Below are 12,068 nucleotides of genomic sequence, written 5' to 3' on the forward strand. Positions count from 1 at the left end.
CACATACTGTGTAAGAAGAAGTGGTGACTATGATTATAGACAGCTTGACAGAATCACATATTTCCACTCTCGTAAAGTTCCTTGAACCGAGACTGTTTAGCAAGTAGTGCAGCAGGAGAATCGAACTCGACCACAACCCCGTTATCGAGAAGGGCAACGCGGTCGTAACAATGAATATGTCTAAGACGGTGCATGACCGCGAGGACTGTATGGGATGCGAAGTGACTGTCAATCGTCGCTTGCATAATGTCTTCAGTCTCATCATCGACACTAGCGGAAAGCTAGGTCAGCAATCCTGTATCTGTACGCAATTTGGGCATGGCATGTGAGGTGGACAACGTACCTGCTCATTGCCTCGTCAAGTATCAGCAACTTCCCCTCTTGCACCATTGCTCTAGCGAGACAGAGGAGCTGTCTCTGGCCCTGCGACCATGCGTTCGGTTTCATTTTTCCATCCAGGCCGCCCTCCTGCTTGATACCATCCCACAAGCCAAGGCTCTGTAATGCGCTGATAATCTTCTGGTCGGATGATGTCTGTAATGGATCAATGCTGAAGCGGACATTGCCGTCAATCAGGAACGAGTCCTGTGTCACGACGTTCAATCTCCTGCGGACTTCAGCGTGCGAATGTTCCAGGATATTGATCCCGTCAATTGTGATTGCACCCTGCTGTACTTCGACCATCCCCAGCAGCGCAAGGATAAGGGATGTCTTTCCGCTGCCAGATGGCCCACATATTGCGATATTCTCGCCGGGCTTGATTGCCAGCGAGATGCCTTTTAAGACCGGATCGGATGCAGAGCTTTTTATGGCGTTAGTTGAGATCATCATGGTTTTCGGCCAAGCTAGACTCACGCGTGGCGAACTACGACACCAGACATTTCGAGTCCCCCAGCAGCCGGCCAGTCAATTGGCAGCAACGGCATATTGTCTGTGTCTTCCTCCCTATCCGTTGTGCTCGAATACCCCTTCACGCGAGACACGGCACCAATGGAGGTCTCCATATTGGTCCAGTCCTTGACGAGCTGCATCAACGTATTGTTGAAGGTCATAACCATAACCAAAGCAACACCGACATCACCGGGGTCGAATTTATCGCGCAGGAATACCACCGTCGCGATAAGTGTCACCGCCAAAACGGAGACAAGCATATCCAAAAAGAACCCCAGGCACTGCTGTACACAGTAGAGCAAGTACACTGGACGTTGCGAGACATCAAGAAGAGAAAGACAGGTCTCGTCAAAGCTCCGCTCCCAACCGAACGCGCGAACAGTTGCTGCTCCTCTAACGAGTTCCAGGAAGTGAGTGTATAACGGCGCCTTGGCTTCAATATCGAGGAATCGCAGTTGGCGCGATGTCCGGAGGTAGAACTTTTGCGTGAAATACACCACCGCGGCTGCGAAGGGGACGACAACGGATAGGTATTTGGCGAATACGCACAGGATAATTAGTTTCAGGAGACATGTGCAGCCCCCTAGCATTAGCATCAGCGTTAGTCTGGCCGGTACTCCAGGTTCTATGTTCATGTAGACTCACAAGCAATTACGTTGAAGACTTCAATAGGTAGGCTCATATCAATAAGGTCCATATCTTGGCTGAATCTATTATCATAGTCAGCGCCCGCACCGCAGAGTTAGGAGAGGGCTCTTTACCGATTCGTGATGCTGCCAATATCCACCTGGTGGAAAAAATGGATTGGTGCCCGGAATGTACTGCTGAGCACTTTCTCGTGCAAGTTTAGCGCAGAGGATGATACGATATTGATCATAAGGAGCCTCCACGATGGTTAGTTTATGAAAATAGAAGTATTTGACGCCTGGGTGAACTCCTACCACGAGACAGCAGTCATGAAGACAATACTGGCAATTCCCAGGAAGACATATACCCCCAGGTACATACCAATCCGTGAGTTGGGATGCTCTTCATTGGCTGATGTCCAGATATCAAGCCAGACAGCTTTTCGTCGTTAGTCAGGTACCAGGGCCGTCGAGCAGCGTTATCAGGGTCAAACTCACTTGCAAACTCGCCGCAAAAGGCCCAGATTAGCGCACACGCCACACATAGCACGACAGTAATCCGTCCCGAGGCAGAAGCATAGTAGGCGTAAATGGATAGATCACCCTGTTGACGACTCAAACTCTCGCCTGGGTTTTCACTGTGTGACTCGGCTTCGTCAGTATCGTCGTCATCATGCGGGAACGGAGACACGTTCTTCGTCTCCTGTTGCACATCTATTGTAGAAGAGGCTGGTAAAGCATCGTTCATGTCCTGAACATAGGCGTTTCCGATTTTCAGATTCTGCAGAGTGCCAGTTTCCACAATGCGGCCATGAGCAAGGACAACGATATTATCGGCGTATTGGAGAAGGAGCCCTATCGACTAATCAATACAAGACTCGCTGACATCTCGGAGGTGCAGCATACTCGAATGGGTGGCAAACACAACCGTTGTCTGCATCTTGCGTAGGAGTCCTCCAGGGCCAAACAGCTGACTGGTAACGTGTCCCACAGTCGTAGCATCAATACCGCTGAGCACATCATCCAGCAGCACAATCTTATGACGAGAGTAGACAGCTCTAGCCAATGCCTATTATATACAATCAGTGAGCCCGACATAGGTTGAGGCACCGTCACTTACAATGCGTTGTTTCTGTCCGCCGCTTACGGTGGTTCCATTGCCAGTCACGGACGTCCGGTCACCACGAGGAAGTTTCGCGAGGTCTTTCTCCAGCCCGCAAGCAAATACGACCGTTTGATACCACTCCCGATCCATTGGAGACTCGCCGAGAATGTTCTGGCGGATGCTCTGGCTCCGAAGCCATGACTCTTGAGCACAGTATGCAACACCAGATCGACTCCCCTCATAAGAAGGCCCGAAAGAAATAGTTTCCCCGAGAATGCTGCCTATCAAGGTAGACTTTCCGCTTCCAATAGGCCCAACAACCATAGTGATTGCAGCTTGAGGGATCTGAAGGCTAATATCGTGCAGCACCGCGGGTGCAGCTCGGTCCCATCCAAAACTGTGGCCCTTGAGTTCCTGTATGACACCTCGCTTGGACGAATCGGCAATCCGCCCCAAAGCCATTGATTGATCACCATCAGCTCCCGGAGACGATGAATCGGTATCTTGAGAATCTTGCGTCTCGGTGCAATATTCCTGGATTCTATCAAAGCATCCCAAACACTGTATAACCGCGGGCAGGGCCTGAATGAAAGTCAATACTGGTGTCGTCACCAGGCTAATGAGGGACATCGCAGTAAAGGCTCTGGCCGCAAGAATCGATTGATCATCCCGTACAAGGGCAATAATGGCGTATACCACGAAAGTCGCCATGGGAGCTAGATTTGTCGGCGCATTGGCTGCATGGTAGGATATCTGATTAGTTCAACATTCTACGTAGTATCGGACGGACTGGACTCGGACGACTAACAGAGAACAACGCGCACAATGAGCAGCTTGCGAAACACCGCCGATGCTGCGATCTCGGCTTCCCGAAGACCCCGAATTAGGGACGAAATCTTTTCTGACAAACCCAACATCTTGACCTCTTTGATCCGCTCCAGAGAGAATGAGGTTATCCGGAGTCTGTCCTCGACTTTCTCGACCCAAGCGCGCTGTGAGATGCTGCTAGCTGCGGAGAGCTTCAAGGTAGCACCGACAAAGACTGCCAGCAAGCGTCAGAATCCGGGTCATAACACACAGCCTGACATCCCCTCATGTAATGGCGAAAGGTAAAGTACATACCAAGAACAATCAGGGCAGGGACAATGCAGGCCACCCCGACCTGTCTCTCGAGCAGGTAAATCGCGACGCCGATTTCAATCAAGCTGGCCCACATCTCGTGGATCAATCGAAACCCACCTGCGATCCGCTCCACGTCGGTGCCCATCAGAGTGACGGCCGTATTTCCGCCCAGATCCACCGCTCGGGTCTGGACTGTTTGCCCGTGGATGAGTGAGATCAAGCCACCGCGGAGACGGATTGTGAAGCGAAACGTGAAGTATCCATAAAGCGCATTGCTTGCCTATATTCATGCCTCAGCGGATACTGTTAGCCGCTGATCTATTTCAATGTGAAGAGGAGGGTAAATGAATTCGACGTACGGCTCTTCCGCAGTACACAATTGCAAATGCCCCAATCAGAGCCTTGCCGGGGGCCATGGGCGCATTTGTATCTCCAACCCAGGAAACTGCTGCATTGACAAGGAATGGTTGGCAGAAAGTGAAGCCGGACAGACACAGGCGTGGGATGACAGCCGAGTTGAATGAAGTGCGGTATGCATGCAAACAGGAGCGGAGTAGCGCATGCTTTGCCAGTTTGTCCTCTGGTCGTGTGTTGCATCTAACATCAGATCTGGGCTTTTCACATGTGGCACTTTCGAATGTCATACATACCTTTGTGCAACCAGGCAGCCTGCAGCTTCTGCTCGACATTTCTACTGCTTAGCTGCGGGTCTAGGCCAGGTAAATCGTGCACGGAAAACACCCTCGAGTAGCCCTGGTGGAAGGTCCCAGCCAGCCACGCGAAGCTCGCCTGTTTCCAGAAGCCACTGAAGGGCTCGGGTGTGGCGGGCTTCAGTGCTGTTGAAATTACGGAGGATTCTTTTCCCAGCGATTCCAGCATCATTGAAGAACTGGTGAAAACCAAGCCCAAGGTGAGAACAATCGCTTCGTTGGTTGCAGAGCCAATAAGCCACAGAGTTCTCACCCGGGCAATCGCGAAGAGCAATCTAGCCGAAAGGTACAGGGCGAGAAGCGTCGATGGTCTGATGGAGTGACAGTGATGCATGTAGGACAAGACCGTAGCACTCGCGATGGCGACCACCTCCAGGGCATCAGCAGCAAGCGATGCATTACTGTGGAGAGATGAGGGCCCAATCCTCCGCACGACAAGAAAGATGATCTGGCAGATCCAAAGCGCTAGCAAGGAAACCTAGAGCCGTGCACATGAGCATCATTAGGTAGTCGTCTCCATGAAGAAGCCCCGAAGAACGAAATGAAACGCAACATACCAGCTTCCAACCAAGCAGTTTTGATCGCTTAATGCGATGAGGCTCCTTCCACAATAGCCATAGCGAAACCGGACAACACAGCAAGAATAGCGCAGCGGGCGTGCAAGCGAAGAGTAAATCCTCAAAGTAAACCGTGAAGTCAAAGGTTCGACAGGCAACACTAACACGGGGCCCGAATGCAGCATCGGCAGCAGCCAGACAGGGTAGTGAGCTGGAGGCCATCTCCACGGCATGATGAGGGGAAAGAAAGGAACAAACGGTCAGACAGAGTAAGCCGATGAGTTAAGCCTTTTTCTTATCAGTCAGAGAGACAGAACATTGTTACACTGCAGCGGGACTGGCTGTTATGGGAATAGCCTAACCGGACTCCGAAATGCAACAGGCTCGGGCTTATCACCGTCGAGATGGTCAGAAAGGCTCCAATAGGATGCTTCCCACGACTAGAGATATGATTGGCTCTGATTATCATCCAACCGGGGTCCGGGGTCATACCCCTGCAGCTCCCATACACGCTAGCTTGCGGATTACTATGTGGTTAGAGAATCAGATCGACGCGATCGGCATGTACGGAGTAAGCCATCGAGATATGCTTAAGGTACTGACTGGAAAGTCTACATGTTCCACGACCAGAATCTCTCAATGATAGATCCGACCCGGTCGAACTACTGCGGTCGGAAGACTGCGGCTCTCTCCGATAGCGAAGTTAGCACAGGACGAGTTGGTTGACCTCCTCGAAGTTGAGTCGATAATAGAACTAACCAGCAGTCTGAGCCCGTACTGATGTCTACTCAGTGATCCTAAGCCTGAGCGCCGTCATGCAAGCGGCGGCAGCCTACTGTGTAGGTAGGAAGGCCACACCGGGCAGACTTTATCCTGTCTACCGTGAATATAGGTGCATATAGGAAGAGATGAATAGATCCATCGAAGGGTATCCGCTTGTATGCAAACACGAAGTAGGACTAAATCACCACGAGCTTCATCACAAACACGCTCACCAATTCCCACGTAAAGCCTGCTCCCTCTCAAATGCCTCAAACAAACTCTTGAAATTCCCTGCACCAAACCCATCAAACGAATTCCGTTGAATAACCTCAATGAACACCGTCGGTCGATCCCCAACATGCTTCGAGAAGATCTGAAGCAGATATCCGCGCTCGTCGAAATCAACCAAGACATTCAGCTGCTCAAGTACGTCTATGTCGGCCCCAAGCGTCCATGAGACTTGCGTCAGGCGCTTTCGTAGATCGGCGTAATATGCAGACGGGACATCGAGGAATTGAACACCGCGAGCTTTGAGTCCAGTTACGGCGGCAATGATGTCGTGCGTGCGGAAGGCGATGTGCTGGACCCCGGCGCCGTGGTAGTAGTCGACGAATCTGGGAGAGTCGAGGGTTAGATAATTGATGATCAGTGGTGGACTGGGGCAGCAGGTACGTACTCTTCGATCTGGGATTTCTTCTTGCCGGTTGCTGGCTCATTCATGGGCATTTTGATGGTTTCATTTGGCGAAGCGACGACGATGGATCGCATCGCCGAGTACTCGCTGCACATGTCTTTGTCGTCGACGGTCCAGTAGCGATGAAAGTCGAGACATTCCTCATAACTGAGCATATTCATTAGAGCGGTTATCTCCAATAGAAAAGCTATAGATTCCACTCACTATTGGACAATACTGTCCACTCCTCCCCACGGCTGATTCCCGACGCAGTGGTCAATCTCGAGGAAGTCAATTTGTGATAGAAGCTGCGAAATCGGGTCCTCACTGTCGACGACTCGATACCCCGGCAAGAAAGGTGCATCCGCTGAATACCGCTCACGGTTCACCAGAGAGTGAACTGTATCCCCGTACGCCCCAACAGTAGCAGAGATGAGTGGACCATGCCCGTCGACTGCGACAGTCCGCGGCTCAGCGATAGCTCGGGCACCATTACCAACAGCACGCTTCCATACGGCTTCAATGTCACCCGCGATCCGGAAGGCAACATCCTTGACACCGTCACCATGGATAGTCAGGTGCTCATGGATCTGAGCGAGCGTGACCCGCTCAAGATCGGAAGCCTGGCGCAATAGCCCGTCTTCTGAACCGTCGGAAGGCGGTCCACACACAGGCCCCGTCAACACAAACGTAGCGCCGCCATTGGCAACGACGTAGCTGACAATGTAGGAGGAGCCGGTCTCCGGGCCGCGGTATGCAATGAGACGGAAGCCCATGCGAGTGATCCAGTACGAAGCGGCTTGTTTGGGATTGCCGACGTACCACTGGATATGATCAAAGCCCACATACTCGGGCCCCAGCTTCGCGGGGAAGATATCTTCGTTTTGCCGGACCGTCATAATCGTTGTTTTCGAATGTGGCCGCGCTGGTCTGGATGCAGGTGGGAGCGGAAAGGCACGTCAGCCATCTGGCAGCTCTGGCAGCCGTTGGCTCCAACCTTAGAGTTGCGATCAGTTATTTATGGGGGATTTGCAAGACAGCTGGACTGGTGTTCGGGAAGAAAGATAAAATGCAGGTCGGAAGAAGGGAGGCCATATCCCTGCCCAGAGGTGTCACATTCCGGAGCCGCATCGGATCGATAGAGCGACGGCGATCTGGATAAGCATATGAGGCAATGCTGAAGTCATCTATCAATGCAGACAAGCTATTTCATACTGCCCGAGTTTTGGACGCTCTGCTGTCTGTGCGGGCTGTTTGATGGATTGTCTGCTAAATGAGCTTAGTCCTTCTTTGGTTAACCTTAGTAGGTTCGGATTCAGGCTTACCCCAAGAGCGGAATCGATATTTTTGTAACCAAGTACGAGGCCACTGCCGCACAGACAGCCGTTGTTCTCCGTAGCACAGCAAGTCACTGTCCTGGTCGGCAGGCCATATCGTGGTCTCCCATTCAGTCTTTGCCCTCCAGTATACACATGAGATCCCATATCCCCTGGTCTATGCATTTATCCCAGTGCGAGAAACTCCACCACTCAACCCAGCTTCTAATCACACGTTGGTCACGGGCTCCGGTCGGCTCTTGAAGAAAATCTTGTAGCGCACAATTTCCACAACCTCCAGTTCCTCCTCCTCCGACCCACGGCGTTTCCGCAGCACGGCAATTGGACGTGGAAGCTTCTTGACTTCCCCAGTCATTCGCTGGTATCGGCCGACGTAGAGGTAAGCGCGCTTCATCCATCTTGTGTCATCCGGGTTGTGAATTGAGTAGTCTGGGAACATGAGCTTGCCGATCGGCGTTTCGAAGGTTGAAGCTAGATCGTTGTTTGTAGAGGTACTGTCCATCATGCTGTCCTCATCCTCGTTCCCTGATGAGGGGACATTGATCGTGCCTTGAAGCTCCAGAAGGGCTAGGCCTGAGGGTGTTTGGAGGAGCGTAGGAAGGGGGTTATTCGGTGTGGAGTCGGTCGCAGTTGCTTTTGCTGGACTGGAGCAGTGAGGGTGTAGTTTTATTGTAGGCATGACGAAGTCTCTCGAGGTGGCTAATCAATGGGACAATGGCAGTGCAGTATGGAGGTCTTTGGCTTGATCATCGACAAGATGAACTGGACGCGACACGGTTCGCGTTCTGCGGGCCCCACGCGTCTTATCGCGGTACTATGTACATGGGCAATTTATTCAGGGCTTATCGGGATTTCAACCTGCAAAATGGCTTACCCTTCTTCCGATAGACGTCGGTAGATTGCAACTAGAACGCACCAATGGAAAGTACAAGTATCAAGTAGTAAAGTGAAATGCATTATTTTAGCAAATTCGTCTTAAGCAAAATACGGAGTAGAGTAAGGTATATTCAATCTTTCTCATGAGTGGAACCCCTTTTGAACCCTTTTAAATGTTCTCTGCCACCGGGGCTCGCGGTCCAGCGGGCGAAAGAAGCAATTTGCCAAATGCATAATATAGGTCGGATTGCTTTTTTTGTCCAGCATAAGTTGGAGATCTTCGCTCATCTCCCCTTTCTCTTCCTCGGGGAGCTCGAAACCCCGAAAGCCGATGCAGCACTCGCACTCTACAGTGCAATGGCCTCTGCCTGTCTTCCTTTCAGACAGATGTCTCTGTCTACAACATCCACATTCCCGACTACAACATCCGCCTCGATCGGAACACTCCTGAATCATTTCCTTGCGCATAAACCATTCAGGGTCACGCCTTAAGCTGTGATAGGCGCGTTGCATATTTAAGGGAAGATTGTACTCTGCTAGGAAAAGGGCGTGTGCCTTTCCAGGATATTGCTCTCGAGTCATTTGAAGCTGTTGCTGTACGTTTTCGAGATGGGTCGCATCGGACCTCCCATCACATTCGATAGCCACGGTCTTTTGTAAGGCCATAACCTTGCGGTGTAGCCGCTCCTCGCGCTGCGTGAGTCCACGTAGAGCGTGCTCAGCAAGAAAGAGCTTGGCGAGTAAACACCGACCGACATAGACGTTTCGGCCGCTCAAACAGGTATTGTCACTTTCGACGCGGAAAAAGTCTGTGCCCTGCGGCGCAACTCGCGCAAGTCGGAGGAACTCCATGATCCCGATTCCTACGACGTGTACGCGAAAGAAGCAACTGGCCAAATGGATAGTATAGACCGGATTGGTTTCTTCTTCCAGCATAGCTTGGAGACCTTTGCTCATCTCCTGTTTCACTTCCTCAGAGAGCTCAAAACCTCGAAAGCCGATGCAGCACTCGCACTCTGCAGTGCAATGGCCCCTACCTGTCTTCCTTTCAGACAGATGTCTCTGTCTACAACATCCGCATTCCCGACTACAACAACCGCCTCGGTCAGAACACTCCTGAATCATTTCCTTGCGCATAAACCATTCAGGGTCACGCCTTAAGCTGTGATAGGCATGTTGCATCTCTGGGGGGAATCTGTACTCTACTAGGAAAAGGTCATGCGCCTTTCGAGGATATTGCGCTCGTGCCATTTCAAGCTGTGACTGTGCGTTTTCGAGATGGGTTGCATAAGAATTCCCATCAGATTCGATAGCCACGGCCTTTTGTAATGCTATGACTTTGTGGTGGAGCCGTTCCTCACGCTGCGTGAGTTCACGTAGAGCGTGCTCGGCAAGAAAGAGCTCGGTGAGTAAACTCCGATGGATGTAGTAGAGTAAGCCGTATATCACATAGTCATCGTCATCTCGGTGGCGGAAAAAGACTGTGCCTTGCGCGGCAAGTCGGAGAAACTCCATGATCGTCATTCCTACTGCTTGTAGAAAGTCTCTTATGAAAGTTAGTACTGTGTACATAAGGAAAAAGATGCGGTGGGATGTATCAAGTACCTCTGTGATAGGCCAGACTAGGAATGAAGTATGAATATTCAATAGATGGGCAACGATGTCAAAGCAGAAGAGACGTGAGATGAAGTATAGAAAAGAAGTTCTGGGGGTCCTCAACTTCTCCCTTTATGGCTTTCATGAGTGAATCATGACTACGGCCGCCGCCCAAAAAATATCAAGGTTTGTAGCCGTATGCCTATGGATGTAGTCTCTAATCATGACGCAAGTAGACAACCGAAGGAGAAGTAGACAGTGGAATAAGATGACTTCAACTTTCAAGATTGAATGAAAACACTGGATAGGAAGGGTGGACAATGGGAGGCAGATCAGGAGATATGCGCTGTGAACTTGTGTCACTGTGTCTGTGTGTTCCTCTGAAGGAGGATGAGCGACGTATGAGAGTATGAGATATTATCCGATGTGGAGGCCTGAGGCACAAGGGCATCACTCTTTGCCTCAGGCCTCAATCCTGGCGGTTCTCCCAATGGCTCACGTTAAAACATGTCTGGCACAGATGTGATGAACAGCCTAACCGAGAGAAGCGATACCGGGCATGCTTCTTCACAAGTACCGGTAATCTGACAGGTTGCTATCATAGAATAGATAGAGTGGCAGATACGGAGCAAGTTGAACATGATTGCATCAGACAGCACCTAATAGCCCAAGAGAAGTGCCAGGGCTTGCTGGAGAGATCTGAGATCGGGAACAAAGCGCCTGGAAGGGTTTGGCTGTACACATAAATATATTAGCCGAGCTCTCCGTGCTGCAAATATCAATCACTTACCGTATGGCGTAAGGACTTGTAATCCAACTCCATGCAAATCATAACTGGACACACCGAGGTATCTCAAGAAGTGCTACTCTTATAACAAGCATCTTCAAGATTCTGCAAGCCCTTGATCGCCTCGCTAGCCATATCTTCAGCGGTCCCAGCTGGACCCTGTAACTTGCCGTAGCGGAGATCACTCATGTCACCAACAGTCCTATCGAGCTGAGCTAAGATGCCCGCAGCCTCTTGATCAATCTCAGAAATCTCATTCTCAAGATTAACGCTGGCCGTCTCCATTGCAGCCAGCAGACTCGTCACCGAGTGGTAATCTCCCGGCACAGAACTAGGTGGCTGGCCAAACATATGAAGATCCATGTCCACTTCGCGCTGCTCTTCAAAGTTTGATGTTTCAACTCCACTAGCAAGAATGGCTTTCCGGAGCTCTGCTCTCTGCTTTTTGCCTTGCTTAATCTCATTATCGATGCTCTCATTGACTCGATCCATGTCCTGTTCTCGGACTTGCTGTAGCTCCCGGTAGATGGCCCTGATGTGCGGATGGCCTCTCAATCGCTTTGGAAAAAGCTCTGTGAACTTTTGCAGCGACATGACTGTCGGTAGCGGGGCTGGCGAGAGCAGGAAATTGCTCAGGATAGACTCTTCTGTGGGTGCCATTGTGAATGATCAATTGGTGTCTATTAGACTATTGTTTGATGCCTGCACAGATTGTAGCTCAAAAGGGGCCAGTTTTGGTCTTTGTTATGCGTTGTTGCAGCTGTAGTGGGCTCTTCTGGGTCTGCGTCGCGTGACGCGAACCGAAGTTGACGCGGGAGCCGGGGAGAATGATGGCGATTCACGTGAGCAAAGATGGACCGATTGACCATTGACGGAACAACAGTCAATGTTCTGTATAGAACACTTCAATGAATCGACTGAACCTTTGAATGGTAATTGATTGAGAAATTGAATGAAGACCGACAACAATCACTTGATGGTCAACGAGTTCTGGCGGGTATTTAATCTTCAAGGGGGCCCTCACAA

The 12,068-nt window shown here is 50.9% G+C and overlaps 5 protein-coding genes across 5 annotated transcripts; all 5 read right to left on the minus strand.

The window, feature by feature from the left end:
- Window positions 1-53: 53 nt before the first annotated feature.
- N7515_003635 (uncharacterized protein) lies at window positions 54-5,233 on the minus strand (the record flags this gene model as incomplete). The annotated part of the gene is made up of 14 exons (XM_056664379.1): window positions 54-270; window positions 344-802; window positions 856-1,474; window positions 1,537-1,601; window positions 1,653-1,775; window positions 1,833-1,956; window positions 2,016-2,372; window positions 2,424-2,586; window positions 2,638-3,359; window positions 3,431-3,664; window positions 3,745-4,024; window positions 4,104-4,324; window positions 4,395-4,932; window positions 5,012-5,233. 14 exons carry the CDS (start codon window positions 5,231-5,233, stop codon window positions 54-56), a joined length of 4,344 nt encoding a protein of 1,447 aa, XP_056523436.1.
- A 775-nt stretch (window positions 5,234-6,008) lies between these two features.
- N7515_003636 (4-hydroxyphenylpyruvate dioxygenase family protein) lies at window positions 6,009-7,345 on the minus strand (the record flags this gene model as incomplete). The annotated part of the gene is made up of 3 exons (XM_056664380.1): window positions 6,009-6,387; window positions 6,450-6,614; window positions 6,672-7,345. Coding segments are annotated over 3 exons (1,218 nt in total), but the record flags the coding sequence as incomplete, so codon positions are not given.
- Window positions 7,346-7,991: 646 nt separating this feature from the next.
- N7515_003637 (Ctf8 family protein) lies at window positions 7,992-8,462 on the minus strand (the record flags this gene model as incomplete). Its single annotated transcript, XM_056664381.1, has 1 exon — window positions 7,992-8,462. One exon carries the CDS (start codon window positions 8,460-8,462, stop codon window positions 7,992-7,994), a length of 471 nt encoding a protein of 156 aa, XP_056523438.1.
- A 731-nt stretch (window positions 8,463-9,193) lies between these two features.
- N7515_003638 (uncharacterized protein) lies at window positions 9,194-10,183 on the minus strand (the record flags this gene model as incomplete). The annotated part of the gene is made up of 2 exons (XM_056664382.1): window positions 9,194-9,696; window positions 9,757-10,183. Coding segments are annotated over 2 exons (930 nt in total), but the record flags the coding sequence as incomplete, so codon positions are not given.
- Window positions 10,184-11,108: 925 nt separating this feature from the next.
- Window positions 11,109-11,702, minus strand: N7515_003639 (Cnl2/NKP2 family protein; the record flags this gene model as incomplete). The annotated part of the gene is made up of 1 exon (XM_056664383.1): window positions 11,109-11,702. The coding sequence occupies one exon, from the start codon at window positions 11,700-11,702 to the stop codon at window positions 11,109-11,111; it is 594 nt and encodes a 197-aa protein (XP_056523440.1).
- Window positions 11,703-12,068: the final 366 nt, after the last annotated feature.

The sequence above is a fragment of the Penicillium bovifimosum genome (assembly GCF_028826915.1).
Source record: "Penicillium bovifimosum strain IBT 22155 chromosome Unknown utg000003l_segment0_segment0, whole genome shotgun sequence".
NCBI lineage: Eukaryota > Fungi > Ascomycota > Eurotiomycetes > Eurotiales > Aspergillaceae > Penicillium > Penicillium bovifimosum.